This window comes from Galeopterus variegatus, unplaced genomic scaffold (assembly GCF_000696425.1).
Source record: "Galeopterus variegatus unplaced genomic scaffold, G_variegatus-3.0.2 Scaffold1759, whole genome shotgun sequence".
Lineage (NCBI taxonomy): Eukaryota > Metazoa > Chordata > Mammalia > Dermoptera > Cynocephalidae > Galeopterus > Galeopterus variegatus.
In genome coordinates, this window is record NW_007727870.1 from 7,144 (window position 1) to 29,487 (window position 22,344).

A 22,344-nucleotide genomic window follows, 5' to 3' on the forward strand; every position below is an offset into this window, starting at 1 on the left:
CATTAGTGTTTCTTGAAACTGGAATTTGCCTTTTCTCAAGGATCTGCTAGAAAAATGTTTAAAGCTGCTGCCAACTTTCTCCACCCAGTCTCTGCTCCACCTCCTGCTGCTTCCAACCCCCCTCCTGTCCAGGGGGAATTTCACAGTCCTTGTCACAAGGCAGATTCTGCCCTTGGCAAGGAGAATCTTGTCAAAAATTGGAACTGCAGGCTGTCTTCTCAAGACAGGGATTTAAAGGTCTATAGCACATTTTGAATTCCTGTGTTTAGCACATGGAATTTTGAGAGCTGCTAAGGTCTTTAGCTTAACCCAGATTTCTGAAGTCTAATATTTTTGGATCAAATTTGTTACAAAGACTTGTATGTGACATATTTCTAGTCCTTATATAGTTAAGGTGTATTATATATTTATGCCCAAGTTATAAGACTTGGAGTATATTTACTTATTTTAAAAAATTGTAGAGATTTAGGACATCTTTATTTTATGACATTCTTGACAAATTTTGTGATTATTCTGTGATATGTTATTTGTCATATTCATTCTTACTTGAAAATACTGTTAAGCAATAGCAGTTTACCTGGATGGGTTTATAGAAACCCTGTGTGAAAACTAAGGATTGTGGTCTAGGACCTTGTGATTCCTTATCTTCCTACACCGTGACTGTATGAGAACAAAAACCATTTTTATTTTTTTTTTGACTTAGTCTTGCTTTACAGCAATTTCCAGAGATAGATTTCGTGAATTAAAATTTAAAGGTTTTCCTATTTCTACTAAAGTTCTGTTTACTGCATGACTTAAGAAACAGTTTGGATTTTTGATGTGTTCTCAGAGTGACTCAGTGGTGAAATGTCTCCATGATTTGCAGTGACTTTGCAACAATGTTAAGTAGGTCAGCAAGGTGTGCAGAAGCATCTTTAAAGTTTTTGCCTGTGTTTCTGTGTGTGGCTGTCAAGTCTCAGGAATTTAGTTTCAGGTTTCTAAAAATCCTACCAACAGGTGTTTAGGATTCTGTTTTTTGATCTCAGCCATCTCAGCATTTCTCATTTCTAACTTTAAAACATGTACATTTTTAAAATTCAGGATATCATTAATTTCATCTAAAATATCTGGTATAATTTGGTTTTTAAAATAATAACAAAATAATTTAGTTTATTTATGGATGAGAATAACAACTGGTATTTATTGTCTATACTTATGTGATTTTATAGATGGAGTTTTAACATTGAATGCGGAGAACACTAATTATGCCTATCAAGTTCCAAACTTCCATAAATGTGAAATCTGTCTGCTATCTTTTCCAAAAGAGTCCCAGTTTCAACGCCACATGAGGGATCACGAGCGAAATGACAAGGTATGTATTTTCAAAAAGGACATCAGGTATGTGAGCGTTGAAACTGGAGGTATTGTAAAAATCAACATGTAAAATCAGAATTTTTCTTATAATTTAGGTTCTAAATTGTAGAATATTTTATATTTTATAAATAAATATTTTGGCATTTTTTAAAGTTGTATTTGTATTCCTAGCTATCATTAGATCATGAGAGAAGGTGAGAGCTTTTCCTAGTGAATCAGTGTTTGAAGTTATTTATGAGTGGACAACAAAATATTTTTAAAATATGAATTTTTTCAGTAGTCTCAATTTCTTACATGACTGAACACGGATTGGTGTATTTTGAAGTATTTTTTTCCAGCAGGGAATTTTACTCTTAAGTGGTCTTGCATTTTACAATGTTGTTGTAGATGTTTTAGATCGTGTTTGAGCACGGAGAAAATACTGTACTATATCACGGGATATTTCAATAACTTTAGTGCCTTAATGGAATGATCTGCCTGCTAGATGGGAAGTGGCAATTAAAACTACCATTAAAAAAGTGATTGCTGGCTTTTCTCTAGGTAGGAGAATGTTAGCTAGTGAGCACGTGAAACCAGAAAATACCAGGGTCTGCTCTCTAGAGAGCAGGATGTGACCATTGCAGGCTTTACTGTCAGCATGGGTGAGATGCTGTGACACTGCTAATATGATACCAGCACCAGGATGCACTGGTGTTGCTTTCTCAAGATGACAATCTGAAAATACGGACTTACTCCTCACTAGGGTCTTGATACTTCAGACAGAAATGCCAGTGGTGACTTTATCTTTCTACAAGTAAGTGGCAGAATACCTTCCATTTTGGGAATATTTTAGACTGAGATAAGCAATCTGTGAAAATCTAGTAAAAATTTGTATGGTTACTTATTTTACTAGAAGTAATTTTGTTTACAACAGGGGAGTTGGTCAGAAACAGAAGGGAAAATTCCAACTTGATTTAAAGTTTCTCAAATACATTTTCATAGAGACTACAACCTGATAAATTTATATGTAACATCATTTCCTTTTTTTTTTTTTTTTTTTGGGCAGCTGGCCAGTACAGGGATTGAGCCCTGGACTTTGGTGTTATCAGCATCTCACTCTAACCACCTGAGCTAACTGGCCAGCCTCTTATGCAGTATTTATTAGAAATATTTCCTACATGTATGTGTTGTCGTCCTTACAGTCCTTTAAGAAATTCCGTCAGGAGCTTCACTGTGTCCATTTTGGATTTATTGACTTCAGGTCCAGAAAAGACTTCAGAAATGCTTTAGTAGGAAAGACTGTAAATTATGGTAATTGTTAACATTTTAATAACATTTATTGAGCAAGCATCTGTGGAAGGATTGTATTTCAGTGGCTTCTTTACTTTTCTCTCCAATTAGCCACATCGTTGTGACCAGTGCCCCCAAACATTTAATGTTGAATTCAACCTGACACTTCATAAATGTACCCACAACGGGGAAGATCCTACCTGCCCTGTGTGTCACAAGAAATTCTCCAGAGTGGCTAGTCTCAAAGCGCATATTATGCTACATGAAAAGGAAGAGGTAATCATCATCATTTTGCATTTACTTTGTCAACTGGTTGTTAAAAGCGTCTAATCATTAGTCAGAAGGGTTTTAGGTGTAAAGTAGTTTTAAAAGCCTTTCATATAGATTTCAAGAAGCTAATTATCATTACATTGCCTTGACTAATCTCCAGTTCAGTGATAAAATGTCCTATTTTCTGGCTGTGTCAATACCTTGGGGTAGAGACATTTTGATGTGTACTATATTTGGAGGATCAAAATATGTCCACATTGGATGGCAGAAGTTCCCCTTGCCCCTCTCTCCCACTTCTTAAAACAGAAATTACCTTTCACAGGATTCTGTAGTTTCCAAAATAAATTTTTCTGTCTCTGAAGGTGGTAGAATTTCTTTACTTAACTCCTGGATCCCCTGATCTGTGATGGCCCAAAAAAGTTTATACACCAAGGTGTGAATGATCCTGAAAGCTCCACAGGCACGAGTCTTGGCACAGCTCTGAGGATGCCACAACTGTGCTGCTGGGGTGGGTGGGCCTAATTAAGTGTCAATGGCTGTTGCTTTAAAAATGTGCCGCTCCTACTTTCCACCCCTCTCCTCTCCCCTGATTAGTATTGTAGAAAATTAGGAAAATACAAAAAGTAAAAAGGAGAAAATAAAAGTCACCTCTAATTCTGAAATAATTACTGATGACTACTTGTTATATTTTCTTCCTAAGACAGAAAAACAAATACAATATTTAAATTGTATATATAAAATTTACATCCTAAAAATTGAGTTTATACTTTCTATATAGGTTTGTATTTTTTATAAGTGCTTTTAATTTTTAAATTAATTAATTTTTATCTTTTAAAATCTTATCATACAAGTAATGCATGTTTATTTTGGAAAGAATTAGAAACAAAAGTAACATTAAAAAACACCCATAGTGGAGTGTAAAAAAATGAGACTCATAGAATCAGAGTAAAATGGTGGTAAACAGAGGTTGTGGGGTAGGGTGTTGGGGAGATGCTGGTCTAAGGCTACAGAATTTCAGGTGGGAGGAGTAAGTTCAAGAGATCTGTGTATACCACCATGGAGACCATAATGTGTAACAAAGTATTGTAGGAGGCATCTTCACAAAGTTCATAGAAATATTCATTTTATCTAGTTTTTTAAATGTAATGCTCTCTGGCTTTTTATTTATTTTTTATTTTATTATTTTATTATTACACAGCATAAATATTTTTGTGGGCCTTCACCAATTTCTCCCTAACCCCCCGCCCCCTCCCACTTTCCCACCTCTGGTGGCCTCAGTCCTTTCTCTCCTTTTGAAAGTTCAAGGAATTGTGATTGTTGTATCTTTTTTTGTTTGTTTGTTTATTATTTTTTTCAGCTCCCACTTATGACTGAAGACATGTGGTATTTCTATTTCTGTACCTGGCTTATTTCACTTAACTTAATTTTCTCTAAGTTCATCCAGGTTTCTGCGAATGGCAGAATTTCATTCCTTTTTATGCAGAGCAGTATTCCATTTTCCTTCTTTACTCATTCGTTGATGGACATTTAGGTTGGTTCAAACTCTTAGTTTATTGTAAATAAAGCTGTGATAAACATGAGAGTGCAGGTATCCCTTCGACATGATGATTTCCGTTCCTTTGGGTATACACACAATAGTGGAATTGCTGGATTGTATGGCAGTTCTATCTGTAATTGTTTTAGGAATCTCCAAACTGTTTTCCATAATAGCTACACTAATTTACAGTCTCACCAACAGTGTAGAAGGGTTCCCCTTTCTCTGCATCCTCATCAGCATTTATTCTCTGTCTTTTTGGTAATGGCCAGTCTAACTGGAATGAGATGGTATCTCTGTGGTTTTCATTTGCATTTCCCTGAGGCTTAGTGATGTTGAGCATTTTTTCATGTATCTGTTGGCCATTTATACATCTTCCTTTGAGATATGCCTATTCAGCTCCTTTGCCCATTTTTTAATCTGGTTACTTGTTTTCATTCTGTTAAGTTGTCTGGGTTCCTTGTATATTCTGCATATTAATCCCTCATCAGTTGCATAGTTTGCGAATATCCTCTCCTGTTCTGTAGGTTGTCTTTTTGCTCTGTTAACTATTTCTTTTGCTGTGCAGAAGCTTTTTAGTTTGATATAATTCCATTTGTTTATGTTTTCTTTTGTGGTCTGTGCTTTTGGGGTCTTATTCATAAAGTCTTTGCCCAGTCCTATTTCCTGAAGTGTTTCCCCCTATGTTTTCTTTTAGGAGTTTTACAGTTTCAGATCTTATATAAGTCTTTAATCCATTTTGAGTTGATTTTGCTATATGGCAAGAGGTGCAGGTTTAGTTTAATTCTTCTACATATGGATGTCTGGCTTTCCCAGCACCACTTATTGAAGAAGCAGTTTTTTCCCCAGTGTATGTTCTTGTTGACTTTGTCAAATATCAGCTGGCTGTAAGTATGTGGGTAGATTTCTGGAATCTCTATTCTGTTCTATTGGTCCAAGTGTCTGTTTTTATGCCAGTACCATGTTGTTTTGGTTACTATAGATTTGTAGTACACTTTGATGTTAGGTAGTGTTATGCCTCTGGCTTTTTTTTTTTGCTTAGGATTGCTTTGGCTATTTGGGGTGTTTGTTGTTACATATGAATGTTAGGATTGTTTTCCTTATTTCTGTGAAGAATGTCATTGGTATTTTGATGAGGATTGCATTGACTCTTTAGATCTCTTTGGGTAGTTTGGACATCTTCACAATGTTAATCCTTCCAATCCAAGAGCGTGGAATGTCTTTCTATCTTTTTGTATCCCATTTAATTTCTTTCAGCAGTGATTTGTAGTTCTCATTGTAGAGATCTTTTACCTCCTTGGTTAAATTGATTCTTAGGTATTTTATTTTTTTTCGTGACTATTGTAAATGGGTTTGCTTTCTTAATTTCTTTTTCTAATGGTTACTGGAGTATAAAAAACACTACTGATCTTTATGTGTTGATTTTGTATCCTGCAGCTTTACTGCTGAACTTGTTTATCAGCTCTATGAGTTTTTTTTGTAGAATTTTTAGGTTTTTCTATATATAGGATCATGTCATCTGCAAACAGGGACAGTTTGATTTTGTCTTTTCCAATCTAGATGCTCTTTATTTCTTTCTCTTGCTCGATTTCTCTGGCTAGTACTTTTACTATGTTAATTAGGAGTGCTGAGAGTGGGTATCCTTGTTTTTCCTGTTCTTAAGGGAAAAGCTTTTTGCTTTTCCTCATTCAGGATGATACTGGCAGTGAGTTTGTCGTAAATGGCTTTTATTGTGTTGAGATACTTTCCTTCTATACCTAATTTGCTGAGGATCTTTATCATGAAGCTATGTTGAATATTGTCAGATGTTTTTCCTGTGTCTTTTGAGATAATCACATGGTTTTTGTTCTTGCTTTTGTCGATGTGGCATATCACATTTATTGACTTGCATATGTTGACCCATCCTTACATCCCTGGGATGAATCCCATTTGATCATTGTGTATAATTTTTTTGATGTGTTGCTGTGTTCTGATTGCTAATATTTTGTTGAGAATATTTGCGTCTATTTCTCAGAGACATGTCTTGTAGTTTTCTTTTTTTTTATGTATCATTATCTGGTGTTTGTATCAGGGCTATAGAATAAGTTTGGGAGATAATAAGTATGGCCTCTGTTTCAATTTTTTGTAATAGTTTGAGGAGAATAGGTATTAATTCCTTTCTAAGGGTTTGGTAGAATTCAGTAGTAAAGCCATCCAGTCCTGGGCTTTTCTTTGTTGGGAGACTGCTGATTACTGCTTCAGTCTCATTGCTTGTTATTTGTCTGTTCAGGTTTCCTGTTTCTTCTTGGTTCAGTTTTGGTAGTTTGTATGTGGCCAGAAGTTTATCCATTTCCTCTAGGTTTTCAAATTTGTTGATGTATAGTTATTATGATAGTCTCTAATAATTTTTTGTATTTTTGTGGTATTGGTTTTAACATCTCCTTTTTCATTTCTGATTTTTGTTATTTGGGTCTTCTCCTTTTTTCAGTTAGCCTAGCTAATGGCTTATCTATTTTGTCTTCTCAAAAAACTAACTTTGTTTCATTGATCTTTTTTTATTATTTTTTATTTAATAATATAGAAATGTATTATAAAGAACTCTTGAAAACAATGTTCTTAACTATCTGATTTAGAAAATTCAAAACTGTCAGAAGAGATGCAGAAAAGAAAGAAACTAAGGAAAAAAACTTCGATCGTAATGAGAAATCAGTTTCAAGCTTGATTTCAGTCTCATAACAAAGTCTGTCAAAGAAAATGAGTGATGGTTACATATTTAACAAGTTATACAATATATATAAAGATTATTGTACCCTAAAAGAATGATATAAAGTTAATATTTGATTAAAACATTCACATCAATGGTGCTTTGTACACTGCTTAATAGTCTTTTTTTTTTTAAATGACCAAAATTTGGAAACTTTTATCTTTTTATCTAGACTGACCAAGAAAAAAAGAGAGAAGACAGAAATTTCTAAAATCAGAAATACTGCAGGGCCATGGTAGAGCAGTTGCTTCTTCTATTACACTGGAATGGGCTTTGGTGAGAGATACATTCTCTTCTTTTACCAGTCTGCTGGTGACTCTCCTTGTATCATTGCAGTTGGTGTCTCTTAGTCTGCCTGCACAGTGGCTGTTGCTAATGCTGTGGCATCAAGCTGCTTTTGCAGCACCTGTGGCTGTGGTGGGCCAATCAGAAGGCAGTGATGTTTTCAGTGTGCTCCTCCTGCCCAGGACCCCGGGTGTGTTTTGTTTCTTGCCTGCATTGTCTGTGTGGAGGGGGCTGGCCCTTGGCTTCTGCCTTAGGGCCCCAGGCCTGCTCTGTTTCTTACCTAAATCATCTGGGCAGTGGGGGCTTGTTCATTCATATTTTGTATCGCTTTTTGGGTGTCTATTTTATTTAGTTCTACTCTAATCTTCATCAAGTTTTACTTGATCTTTCTGTCTACGAATTTTGGGATTGGATTGTTCTTGTTTTTCTAGTTCTTTGAGGTGTAGTGTTAGGTAGTTTATTTGAAATCTTTCTACTGTTTTGATGTAAGCATTTATTGCAATAAACTTCCCTTTTAGTACTGCTTTTGCAGTATGCCACAGATTTTGGTATGATGTGTCTTTATTTTCGCTAGTGTCAAGACATTTTTGATTTCCTGTTTAATTTCTTCTTTGACCTATAGATCATTCAGGAGCATGTTGTTTAATTTCCATGTACTTGTATAGTTTCCAGAGTTTCGCTTGTTATTGATTTCTAGTTTTAATCTGTTGTGTTCTGAAAAGATACTTAAATGATTTCAATTTTTAAAAATGTGTTAAGACTTGATTTGTGACCTTATGTGGCCAATCCTGCAGAATGTTCCATGTGCTGATGAGAAGAATGTATATTAGAGAGGAGTGTTCAAGTCCCCTACAATTATTGTATTGGGGTCTATCTCTTTCTTTAGGCATAATAGTATTTGGTTTATATATCTGGGTGCTCCAGTGTTGGGTGCATATATTTTTATGATTGTTTTGTTTTTTTGCTGGATAGATCCCTTTATCATGATATAGTGACCTTCCTTGTTTCTTTTTATGGTTTTTGGTTTAAAGTCTATTTTATCCCATGTAAGAATAGCTTCTCCTGCTTGTTTTTGGTTTTCATTTGTGTGGTATATGTTTTTCCATCCCTTCACTTTTAGTCTGTGTTTGTCTTTACAAGTGAGGTGAGTCTCTTGAAGACAGCATATAGTTGGTTATATGCTTTTTAATCCACTTAGTCTGTGTCTTTTGAGTGGGGAGTTTAATCCATTTTCATTTAGGGTTATTATTGAAAGGTATTGTCTTACTCCTGGCATTTTATCAATTTTCATTTGGATGTTTTAAATATCTTTTGTTCCTTTCTTCCCCAAAGATGTTCTGATGTTCATTGGTTTTTTGAGTTGGTAAGATTTAATTTCTTTCTCTGTCTCACTTGCATTTTAGTTCTAACAGTGGGTTTTGTTCTTTCTTGTTTATTTGTGGTAGTGATTATTGTTTTTCATATTCCAGATGCAGGACTCCCTTGAGAATTTCTTGCAGGGCTGGTCATTTGGTGGTGAACTCCCGCAGTATTTGTTTGTGTGGAAAATATACTATTTTTCCCTCATTTCTGAAGGATAGCATGCTGGGTATAGTGTTCTTGGCTGGCAGGTTTTTTTTCTTTTTGAATATATCATCCCATTTTCTCTTTGCCTGTAGAGTTTTTGTTGAGAAGACTGCTGTTTGTCTAACAGGGGCTCCCTTACAGGTGACTTGCTGCTTTTCTCTGGCTGCTTTTAGGATTCTTTCTCTGTCTTTTAGCTTTGGCAGTTTGACTATAATGTGTCTTGGAGAGGTTCTTTTTGGATTGAATCTGTTTGGGGATCTTTGAGCCTGTTAGACATTAAGGTCTGTGTCTCTCACTATACTTGGAATGTTTTCTGTTGTTTATTTTGTTGAATAGGTTTTCAGTGCCTTTTCCTCTCTCCTCCTTTTCGGAACACCCATGATTCAAATGTTTGCGTGTGTAAGGTTGTCTGCTAGCTCTCTTAGATTTTCTTCAGTTTTTAAAATTTGTTTTTCTTTTCTTTTTGTCTGCCTGGGTTATTTCTAAAAGACTATCTTTGAGATCAGAAATTCTTTTTTCTGCTTGCTGTATCCTGCTGTTTAAGCTCTTCATTGTGTTTTTATTTCACTGAATGAATCCTTCAGTTCCATGAGTTCTTCTACATTCTTTTTTAAGGTATTAATCTTTTTGTATATTTCCTCCTTCATATCCTGGATATTTTTTCTCATTTCATTCTGTTGTCTAACTGAGTCTTCTCATATCTCATTGAGTTTCCTTAATATTGTTACTTGGAATTCCTGTTCAGTCATTTAAAGGATTTCCTGCTCTGTAGGGTCTGGTACTGGAGAGTTATTCCTTTAGTGGTGTCATGTTTTCCTGGTGTTTTGTATTTCTAGCATCTCTACATTGATGTTTGGTTATCTAGTAGAGCAGTTGCTTCTTTTACTCTGGAATGGGCTTTGAGGAAAGAGTCTTCTTTTTCTGCTGTCTGTTGGTGATTGTCCTTGTGTCAGTGTAGTCAAGTGGGTGACTGTCTGCTTACATGGTGGCTGTGGCTGCTACTGTGACAGTGAGCTGCCCTTGCAGTAACAGTGGCTGTGGCAGTGGCTGTTGTGGACCACCCATGCACAAGTGGTGTTTTCAGCATGCTGCTGCCTTCTGCTGGGCAATGAGGGTTGCCAATGACTCCTGCCTGGGACTCTGGGTGTGCTGCAGCCTTCTGCAGTGGTAGCTGTCCATGACTCCTGCCTGGGATCCCAGGGGTGCTTCTACCTTGTTATGGGCAGTGGGGGCTGCCCACGACTCTTTCCTATGACCCTGGGCCTCATATTATCCTTTAATTCATTTTTCCATGAGCCTTTTGAAGTACACTCCATGTTTGAAAATTGTCAAGAGAGTAAGATTTTAAGTGTTCTGACCTCAAAAAAAAAAGAAAAGAGATAATGCATATGTTAAATAGCTTGATTTGCCATTCCACAATGTATACATATATCTAAATATCATGTTGTATAACATAAATATATACAATTTTTACCTGCTAATTAAAAAACAAATTAATTAGACGTTTTACAAAGCACCCATAATCACATCATTTGGAGAGAATGCATGTGCAATCTTTCAGACTTTTTTTCCTATACATGCTTTTCATAATAGTTTCTGTGTTTAAAAATAGTTGTTTTAAATACAAAAATAGAATTATGTTTCTGTACAGACTATTTTATAACCTACCTTTTTCTCATAATATATTGTAAATATATCCTGCCTCTTTTCACTTATTATATCATGAGTGTTTTCCTATATCAGTATTTTAAGTTACTTTAAAACATCTTTGGCATCTGGACTTAACATAATATTTAATCATTTTCTATGTTGCTTAAGATTTAAGTTGCTTCTTTTTTTTGATATCATAAATAATACATTATCGTATACAAATCTTTTTATGCATCTTTAATTCTTTTCTTAGGCTAGATTCCTATAGTTGGATCTACTGAATTAACAAATATGCCTTTTTTAAAGTTCTTTATAGAATGCCACATTACATTCTAGAAAGTACATGCTGATTTTTACCTTCTTTTGCAGAGTATAGGAATGCCTTTCTTACTCAACTGTAGCACTATTCAGAAATGACCATAGTTTTAATTTAAAAAAGCAGAAAATGTATTAAATAATGGTGTATAAATGTATTGGAATAGGTACTATGTGTGCACAGTAAGAAATCAAACTGTAGGGCCGGCCCGGTGGCGCACTGCTACAGTTCGCCGCTTGGGAGCGTGGTGGCGCTCCCGCCGAGGGTTTGGATCCCACATGCAAACCGGTTCCCGCTCACTGGCTGAGCGAGGTGCGGGCGTGACGCCGGGGGTTGCGATCCCGTTGTCAGTCCCGGTCCTGTACGGGCGCGACACTGAGGGTTGCGATCCGTTGCCGGACACGAAAAAAAAAAAAGACAAAAAGGAAAAAAAAAAGAAAGAAATCAAACTGTAGAGAAAAGACCCCCTCTGATCCCTGGCTTACAGTTCCCCTGACCAGAAGCAGCTTCTATTAGTAGTTTCTTTTGTATCCTTCCAGGCATGTTCTGTGTCTATACAAATCTCCTTTGCACTCCCATTAACCCAATCCATAATATTCTGTCCCTTTTTTCTTCGGTTAACCATGTATCTTAGGTGTAATTCCACATCTGTTCATCATAGGGCTATCTCCTTATTTTTAGCAGATGCATGTATTATACTGTGCACACGTATCATAATCATCAGATCACTATTGTTAGACCTATAGGATGTTTCCAGCCTTTGTGTATGTAGGTATGTTTTTGGGTTCTCAAGGTGGGCAGTTTTGTATCCCAGGGTACATTCTGGCTTTCACTACTGCAGGCCTGGGATGCTACTGTTATCTGGTGAGTAGAGGTTAGAGGTACTGTTGAATACCTCACAATGCACAGGATAGCCCCTGCCACGAAGAATACTCTGGCACAGGATGTCATTGTGTAGTGGGAAGTTGAGAGAACCCTAGGCTAACATAAATGTCAGATAAATTCCTAGAAATGGACCTGTTAGGTCACAGGATATGTGAATTTAAAATTCTAGTATTGTCAGATTGTTTTACACAGAGATGTAAATAAATACTCCAGCCAATAAATAGTGTATGAAAATGCCCATTTCTTCATACCATTTTCAATATTTTATGTTGTAAAACTTGTCTTTTTCAGTCTGGAATTTTTTGGTATGTTTCTGTTGTTTTAACTTACATTTCTTTAATTATGAGTGAAGTTTGGCATCTTTCCTTGTTTATTGACCATGAGTATTCTTTCTGTCTTTTAATTTACTTTATTTTTGGGGAGGGTGGGTGGGTGAGAAGTTAGTTCATTCTGCCCTGTGTGACAGAATTCTTTCTTGGTTTCTGGTTTTCTTCTTATTATTATTTTTACTGGTAGAGATTTTAAATTGTCCTGTACACACATTTTCAGTGTATTCATTTGTGACTTGATTGGAAATGCTTCCCAATGCTGAAATCATTTTTTAAAAAATCCCACCACATCTTTTAGTGCAGATCCACGTATACACAGTGTAGCGCACCCACATAGTTTAGAAATTGTGGTTCACCCCTGTGCCTCCAATTCCCGTCCCTGATCCCAGGGTTCCTCCTTGCCTCCCCTGGTTTGTACCTCCATGCCCCTTCTGCCACCATGGGGACCTGGCTCCCTGCAGCACTCAGCCCTCATGCATCTGTTCTACCGCATACTGCACCCAAAGTCACTTCTGACTGGCTCAGCCAACCACTGTGGTTGTCCCACCGAGGTGCACTCAGAGTTTGTTTGCACATCTCATTCGGCTCTCCATCTTTCCAGAATGGAGGGCAGACAATTAGATGTGGTGTTCGTGCTTTACTTGGGTGCCTTTTTCCCTGTGTTTTGGCAGGAATCCCTTTGCAGCAAGCCCAGGGTCCCTTGTCCCAGCTGCCTCCACATCAAGCCCTACTGCCCCTTCCCATTCTCGTGAAGCCCTCAGTTACCAACCCTCCACCAGAATTAGGTCAGTGTGACCACAAAGACAGCCCAGCACAGAGGGTGGATTGAGGGCTGGGCATCTAGTCTTTCAGTGTTTGGATATTAACTTCCTAATAAAAGTTAAAATGATCCAAAAAGGTGTGCTCAGAGAAGACTCACGCCCTCTAGTACCCCAGCACTCCATTCCTTTCAGCCTTTCCCTGGGGCTACTTTCTTGTTTTTATGGTTTATCTTTGCCGTGTCTCTTTGAAACGATAAACAAATGTTTTTATGTTCTTTTTTTACTCTTCTGGCTTATTTTTACATGTGAACTTTAGAATTTTATGTAGTTAGAAATAGGCTGCTATTTTTATTTTGATCACATTAAATTTTTAGATTGTTTCAGGGGAGAATTGAGCATATTTACATGTTTATGATCTTTAGGAGAATATGGAAAGTCAAAACATCACCCAGTAATGTTTTGTCCATATGGATTCAGTATGCTATTTAATTTTATTCTTAAGATTTTTAATTATATCATGTAGGGGGTCTTTCATTTTTATATTGTTTATTATTTGCCTATAGGAAAGCAATGCATTTTTGTGCAAGAATACTTCAAAAAGTTCATGGAAAAATAGAATTAAAAGATAATATGAATCTTTCCACTAACTTTTTAAGGAAACCTCATATATTAATTTCGTAGTCTGTCATCTTACCAGATTCTCTCGAGTTTTTTAGAAGTACAACCTCATCCACAAATAATAATTGGGTAGTAAGTTTTGTTTTGTTTTTAATGAGCATAAGAGCAGGTTTTTTTAAAGTCACCCTTAAATCATTGTCACGCAATATGCAGTGATGGCATATCCCTTTAAATTTTTATTTTGAAAAATTTTAAACCTAAAATTAAAAAACGTTTAAACCTAAAATTAAAATATTTAAAAAATTTTTTAACAGAGAAGTTGAAAGAATTGGTACAATGAATATTTGTAAAACCTTTTCTGGACTCACCAATTGTTAAAATTTGCCAGATCTCACCTCCTTCCTCTTTTTGGGAACAATTTTAAAGTAAGCTGCAGCATATGTTATTTCTCCACTGAATACGTCAGGATATATTTCCAAAAAGCAAACACACTTTTCCTCATTATCACAAAACAATGATCAAACTCAAGAATTTAACACTGATATAATAATCCATCTTCAGAGGTCCCCATCTGGAGGGAAAAGGAGTGACTTATTACAAGAGTGTGATGGAGAAGTTAGTTTCGAACAGAAGAGATACCTCTCATATGCCCATAGAAGAAGGTATGAGAGCCTCAGGTGAGGTGGGTGCAGGTGTCAGAGGAAGGGGAGGGCTCAGGTAGAGGTGGGTGCAGGGGTGGAGGTGGAAATGGAGCCGTCTGCTGTAATCCAGCAGATGTTCGTAGCCTTTTTCAGTCACACTTCCTCAGTGTTTTAATAAGTTTGTCAAGGTCCTTGAGGCAAAACCTAAAAGGTCTGTTCATTATCTAACTGCAGCCAAACGATGTAGTGAATATTCATGTGTTAATAACTTAGTTTGAAAAATGAACACACCTACACTGAGTGCTGCCCAGCTGTTTAAACCCTGGGATTTCGTACTACACATTTATTTTCACATTGATCTTGGTATTTCCTGTTTCACATGATTTTCACTCAGTGTTTCCTTTTCAACCACAGCAATTGTGGAAACTGGGCTTCACAAAGATACGATATGATCCCGTAGTTTTTGTATATATTGGACAGATTTTGAGAAGTGCCATATACTTAGAAAACGTAAACTGTCCCTTGGCTCCCTTATGAATTTGTCATCACTAGGGTGCCTCTGTTCACAGATTGGGACCGCGGCCTTAGGGCCTCATTTGTTTTCTGTGAAATGGAAACATTGCTCTGTCTTTGCAGAAAAAATGAGGAAAGTGGAGGTAGGTATTAGAAACCTATTTTGGGAAATGGGAGCGGAGTCTGAATGGGACGAAATACAGTGGACTCTTTAACAACACGGGTTGGAACTGCGTGGGTCGACTTATATGTGAGTTAATTTTAATAAATATATTGGAAAATTTTGTTTGGATATTTCATGAATGCAGGCATGCCTAACCAAACAGTTAAGTAGCCTGCCTAAAGGTAGGCTATTAGTAGGTTGTTACTAGTTAAGTAGTTAATTTTGTGGGGAGTCAAAAGTTACATGCCGATTTTTGACTCGGGACGGGGTCCACCCCTAAACCCCACGTTGTTCGGTGGCCAGCTGTAGGTGAACTATCCAGCAGAGCTGAGCGTTGGCTGGGGCTGGAGTCTGGGTGGGCTGGGAATTTGTGGTTTCCCTTCCTCTAACCATCAGCCTGTGGGGAGCGGAGAGGGTCGTCTGTATCGAAGCTGGGGTTTGTGAAGCAAGCGTTTTGGAATAACAGAGGGAGGCAGGACAGTGGGAGAGCTGGTGAGAGGGCTGAAATGCAAGCCACGTGCAGGCAGGGACGCGCAAGTCCATGTTGTGGGCACGTGGGCTAGTCCTCTGCTTGGATGAGCTGGACGATGGGGGTGGAGAAGTTCTGCCGGCAGTGCGCATCCCGCGTGGCCCACCCCATGGGGCCGGTAAGGGGTGGGGCAGCTCTGCTGGAGCTGCGCATGCTGCGTGGCCTACCCCAGGGGGATGGTGGGGGTGGAGCAGCTCTGCTGGAGCTGTGCGTGCTGCGTGGCCCACCCCAGGGGGATGGTGGGGGTGGAGCAGCTCTTCCGGCATCGTGTGTGCTGCGCGGCCCACCCCAGGGGGATGGTTGGGGTGGAGCAGCTCTTCCGGCATCGTGTGTGCTGCGTGGCCCACCCCATGAGGACGGTAAGGAGTGGAGAAGCTCTGCCGGCAGTGCGCGTGCTGCGTGGCTCACCCCAGGGGACGGTAAAGGCTGAGGCTGCCCCTGCGCCTAGGCTGGCACACCCCCTAACCCCAAGCCCATCTACACGGGTCACCAGAACATGAGTTTTGAGTGTTTTCTGTTCTAATGTCTGTTCAGATGCGCTTTTTAAAAATTCGCTCTGATGTCCTTCATCTCTGGGAAGAGAAATAACAGTTATTTATCATTTCCAGCAGCTCTTAGGTTTTTATATAGTAATTTCAGCATTTTCCCTTTGTTGTATTTTGTCTTCAAACTTAGTCCAGATTCTTTCCAGAGTGGGCCTCACAGCCCTTCCCCGCATGCTTCGTGAGCTCAGGCGCCAGGTTCAGTTGCCGTTCTGCGGTGGCCTGAGGTGGGAGCCCGTCATCCTGTGGGCGCTGAGGTTGGGGTTTGTGCTGCCTGAGCCCATTCGAACCCTTTGTTATGTTGTGAAACGCCAACTGTTTGTCTTTCACCACTGTGGTTGTAAGAACTCTAACATTCCATAGCTTCTGCCTCCTTTAAAATTTATTCCATAAGGTCTTGGAGAAATATGTATTTCTTCACATTTCTGTGCTGCTGACCACCCTCTGCTGGTTTCCTCTCTTCAGCACACAGCCACTCTCTCTGCCCAGTAGGTGACGATGGGAGGAGAGAGGGTGGCAGAGTCAGAGAAGAGGCTTTTGCCTCACTATTGATCTTGCCCTTGTATTATGGTTTGTGCCACTGGAGGAAGGACTCTGGAAGTTGGGCTGTGATATTCAGTCACCTGACCTTGGTAATCCCTCGCTGAGCAGGCGTTTAGAGCTAAAGATTTCACATGAGCTTATTCCAGAGCCACATGTGAAAAGTGTGTTGGCAACATGTAAAAAATAGGGTAGTTTTTTTTGTTTTAATGGTTGTGTTAATATGTAAATTCAGAATTCATTCCTCTTCTCACACCCAAGGGTCTGGCGTTGTGCATCTCAGAGCTGGGCGTGCAGACCTGGTCCCCGGGGTGGCCCTCCTCTGTGCACTGCACTGCTTCTCTTGAAAGGCCTGATCCAGAAGATGAATATCAGTCAACACACCAGGTGATCCAGTGTTTAGGAAGTTTGGGAAACAGAGTTTTTAGTTGGTGAGCCATATGCTCTGCTGAGAAATCTGTTATCGTGTAGAAAGGAAAAATACTCATAAATATTGGAACACAATTGTGAGTCTTTTCCCCATATGTTAAAATAATACATTTTTGGCTGTGTTTGTCTATTTTGTATGTTTTTATTTCTCAGTTAATTGATTTGAATATAGTATATTAGTAATAACTACAGGAATAATTCTTGACCTCTAGTTGTATTTAAAAATAACTTACAAGGTTCTAGCTAAGATGGAGTGGACATTCTCCCAGACTCTCCCCTCCTATAACTAAAAATACCTGGAGGTAATGCAGCCAGCAGTTGTGGAAAGACTGACAGGTGGACAGAAGGGGGCAGACAGCGGAGGGGCTGAGGACTTGAGAACCAGTGGGGCAGGGAGTTTCCTCTGTTTATTTTTTCCTCTTATACACCTGGATGGGGTGCTGGAGAGGTGTGTGGCATAGTGCCAGCCAGCAGAGATGGACCCCAAGAAAAACCCGTTCTCCTTACCCAGAACTGGAGAAAGGATGTTCTAACAGAACAGAAAATCTTCTTACAATATTCTACCTTTTCCAGCTGAATGCCAACTGAGAAACGGCTCAGTGGGGCCGAGAGGAGAGTTAAACCTCCACCCCATTCTGCCCCTGTCCTTCGGGAGCAGGTGACACTTTGGTCTCCAACAGGCTTGGGACCTCGTGGGGAGCTAATCCTGCACCCCCCTTCTGGCAGAAGGAGGCAGCACCCAGAATCCCCCTCCTGAATGTGTTGGCAGAGCCTAGCTGGAAGCCCACCTTCCACCCTCCACCAGGAGCAGTGAGTGTTCTGATTCCCCTGCCAGAGCAGTGTCATGGGATCCAGTGGGGAGCTGAGCCTCCCTACCACCCCCACACCCCCACCCCCTGCCAGCAACGAGACTTAACCAGTGATAAGAGATAGACCACTGTGCACTGCGCTTTCTACCCCAGATCAGCAGGGCCCTACAAGGTGAACCTCTGCCCCAGCTGGTCTTCACACTATATCTGAGCAGGGTGACTGCCTGCCCAAAGAGAAGCCAAGATCCAGAGTCTCACAGCATAACACTCTGAATGTCTGGGATGCAGACAAGAATGGGGACATCATCAGACGCAGAACCAGCATAGTCCCACTGGAACCAGATGCTGGCATTGTCTGACAAGGATTTTAAAGTAGCCATCGTAAAAATGCTTTGTCCTGAAACAAATGGAAAAAGTGGAAGAAACAGAAGATAGAAAGAACCAAAGGGAAATTATAGAGCTGGAGACTCCAGTGATTGGCATGAAGAACTCAGTGGAAGGGCTCAGCAGTGGAATGGAAAGGACTGAGGAGAACTGTGAGCTGGAAGGCAGAGCCTTGGGGAAGCTTTGGGACAGTAACAAAAGATCCAACATGTGCAGTCATGGCAGAAGGATGAGAAGAGTGTGGGGCCAAAAACATTCAAAAAGAAATAATGGTTGGAAATTACCCAGATTTGATAAAAGTCATAACTTACAGATTTAAGAAGATGATTGAATCCCAAACAGGATAAACCCAAAGAAAGGCACAGCAAGAGACATCATAATCAAACATTTGAAAACCACATGCAAGAAAAAGTCTTGAAAGAGACTAGATAGAGAAATGACCCATTCCCTGTAAGGGAACACCATTGTGAATGACAGTGAATTTCTCATGTGAATCCCTGGTGGCTAGAAGAAAATGACATGTTTCATTTCCTCAAAGACAAGAACTGTGGATTGCAAATTCTATGTGTGGTGAAAATATCCTTCAGGAATGAATGAAGGGGAAATAAAGAAAGTCTGAGATGAAGGAAAACTATCAGTTTATTACCAGCAGACCTACTCTAAAAAATCGCTAAAAGTCGTTCTTGAAAGAGAGGAAGTGATAACAGAAGGGGGCTTGGAACTTCAGAAGGGAAGAGAAGGACAATGTGCTGGTTTATTTTAAGCAAAACTTGGACAGTGTTTTGGATGAGATTAATGTTTAAATCACTGAATTTTGAGTAAGCAGATTGCCCTCCATAATCGGAGTGGGCCTCACTTCGTCGGTAGAAGACCTGAATGAACAAAAAGTCTTGCCTTCCTGAGCAAGAGGGAATTCTCCAGCAGGCCTGCAAACTCCATCCGCACCGTCTGCTCTCCTGGATCTCTACCTGCTGGCCACAGTGCAGATCTGGGACTTGTCAACCTCCATAATCCTGTCATCCCATTCCTTATAATAATCACACACAAACCTTGTTTGTTCTGTTTCTGTGGAGAACCCTGACTAATACAAACAGTGAGTGGAAATGAAAAAATTTGGGTGAATATAATACACTATTCTTCTCCTTGTGAATTCTTAAATCATACTTGATAGTTGAAGCAGAAATTATCATCCGGTGTGCTCAGTGTACATAGAGAAAGTACTTAGGACAATTATATTTTAAAAGGGGGAGGGTAAAGGGACTTGAATGCCAATAAGTTTTCTATATTTCTTTCATGGTAAAATATGAGTGCTCGTAGATTGTGGTAAGTTACAAGTGTGTAGTAATAACTAGAGTAGTCTCCAAGAAAACCATACAAAATGATGTACTCAAAAGTACTACATATAAATAAAAAATTCTAAAAAATTCAAAAAATAATCCAGGAAAGCAAGAAAAGAGAAGCAGAAGAATAAGATGAACAGTGATATGGACCAGGTACTGTAAGTGCTGAGAGAAGAGCAACATTTTTGGGTGGGCTTTAGGTTTATCTTGTGTGCTGAGCACCATTTGAGGTTGACAGAGGCAAACTGCTTTAGGAAAGAGAGAATGGCTCCAGAGAAAGCCTGGGACAGGAGGTGTGGTGCTGGAGCATGAGAAGGCCACTGAGAGAAGGGAAGGTTCCAAGTGGCCTAACTGGCAGCAGTCTTGGTACTAGTGTGCCTGCCACACCAGTGGCCCTGGGCAGGAGACGGAAAGGGAGAGAGGCGGAGGGAGAGCAGCCTCAAGGCCATTAGCATTCATCTCATTGCACACTCTGTTTCGCTTTTTAGAGATTATCATATCTTCAGCAAGATGGGGATTGATTAAAATGCTGTGCGTTTCCCTACTTAGCATCATTGGAATTATCCCCGGACAGTCTCTGTTTCTAGGAGAGACACTTGATACTGACTCTGAACACAGAGGATGCAGTAATGTGGGAGGTCTCTTGTCCAGTGGCCTGTAACTGTGCATGAGGTGCTGCCCTCCTTGCCAGGACTTCCTCAAGTGTTGCCAGGATGTGTGTGTGTGTGCGGGGGGAGAGGGCAGGGGGACTGTGATGTGGTTTTTGTGATGTAGCAGGTCTTGGCTGGGGCCCAGGGTTGTGCTTGTTCCTGCTCTCACCATCCTAGCAAATTGTGCATAAACCTCTGTTTTCACTGAGACAGTTCCAACAAATATCTGAGTAATGTCCCAATAGATATCCCCTGAAATACATTAGTCTGATCATTTCATAAAAATAAGGGAAAAGAAGATGGATGTGAGCCAGAGCAATAAAAGAATGGGCATAGGAAACAGGGATGTGAGAGTCAAATTTTACTTTGTAATTTTAAGACAGGAGATGTGGTGGAATCATTGTTGAAAGATACTATCTTTTGCCATACACATTCAGGAGGCAGAGGTCATATTTTTTTTAAAAGAGATGCAGCAAATTATGATAAATACTTTTTCACTTTTGGATGTTTCCTAGAATGAATTTTCTTTACTATTAGCAAGTTACTAAAAATTTAGTAGTTCATTATTTCCTTAAATTATTATACAGTCATGCATCGCATAGCTACATTCTGATCAACAACGGACCACATATATGACAGTAGTCCCATAAGGTTATAATGGAACTGAAAAATTCTTGTCGCCTAGTGTTGTAACTGTTCTAACATTGGAGTGCAATGCACTCCTCATGTGTTCGTGGTGATGCTGGTGTAAACAGACCCACTGCAAAGTGTGTTGAGCAGGAGTGCCTAGCTTACCCCTGGTGACCCTCCCAAAGGCCGCTCAGACCTTTAAGATAAAAAGCCAGGCTTTTGACACATTAGGTCTGACCCCAAGTGTAAGGCTTGTTGTCTGTTTCAGAATTCTTGCATTTTAAATGACTCCCACCCATCCCTATGGCAAAATAATAGTAAAGCTAGCTAATACTCGCCTAGTGTATGCTGAGAGCTAGACACATTTCTAGCCATAAGTTAATTTTCATGACTGTGGGGGTGTTATTATTCTAATTTCCATATAGCAGATGAGGAAAGTGAGCACAGAGAGACCACATTCATGCACCTAGTGGCCAGTGTAGATAACAGGAAAATTCATGACTGTTTCCGTTCGTAATACACCTTTGCACAATGACAAAATCACCTAATGACACATTTCTCAGAACATATCCTGCTAGTTAAGTGATGCATGACTGTACAGTAATACTAATGAAAAGTTGTTTAAGTTGAAATCATATTGGATTGCTCAAAATATTCCATTCTTTTTCTGCATTGTAGCCGTAGGTAGTATCTGTTTACGAACTTATTTTAATGAAGTTTACATTTACAAGACTGATATGTACAGTAATTAGAAGAAAGTCTGATAGAAATAGTAATATATTTTATTTCAAATAACAGTTATGCTCATTGATAGATTGTTTTCACATTTTTTCATGCTTGGATAGTTAATTTTGAAGATCATTTGAGTAAGTAATTGTATTATGGAACTCCAAATGAGTGAACTCGTTGAAATTTGTACTGAGTCAACAATCGCTACTTATTGAGGTCACTATTGAGTTCTCACCTTGCGCCATCCACTATAAGCAGCTCACATGGATTGTTTTATTTAACTTTATAACAACCCTGTTGGGGTAGGTGTTATTATTATCCCTATTTTATACGCATACAGTGGGTAAAGCTCCCAGGTTTATGTAGCTGGTAATTGGCAGCCTGAAGATGAGTCTAGACCCCACTCCAGAACATTGTCAATGGAAATGTATAATATGACTAATTTTAGGTGTTCTAGTAGCCACATTAAAAAAATTTTTAAAAAGTGAGATAAATTTTATTAATATATTTAATTTATTAAAATATATCCAAAATATTATCCATTCAGATAATAAACATTAATGAGCTATTTCACATTCTTTTTTTTTTTTTTTTTGCACCGAGTTTTTGAATTCCTGTGTGCATTTTACACACATTCCACCCCTCAGTTCAGACTATCCCTGTTTCATGTGTTTAGTAAGGCACATTTGGGCCAAATCTGTAATCTTCTCTGCCTAAAAGCCAAATTCAAAGAACGATGAGGTATATCCATTTAAAAACTTACCAGCTGTCATTGTCTTAAGGTGGTCTGTTAAGCCATAATCTCAGTTTGAATTCTTTCTGCCCTTTTCTGGTGTTGAACTCATTCTGCTTCTTTAAAGTTTTCA

At 39.0% G+C, this 22,344-nt stretch overlaps 1 protein-coding gene across 1 annotated transcript in view; it reads left to right on the forward strand.

Annotated features, from left to right (window-relative positions):
• Positions 1-1,208: 1,208 nt before the first annotated feature.
• The window catches only part of ZNF236 (zinc finger protein 236), a gene marked incomplete at its 5' end in the record, with an annotated part of 114,904 nt that continues 93,768 nt past the window's right edge, over positions 1,209-22,344 (forward strand). The window contains 2 exons of the mRNA XM_008578795.1: positions 1,209-1,351; positions 2,734-2,898. Of these exons, the coding sequence (XP_008577017.1) occupies positions 1,209-1,351; positions 2,734-2,898 (308 nt within the window). The remainder of the gene's footprint in view (positions 1,352-2,733; positions 2,899-22,344) is intronic.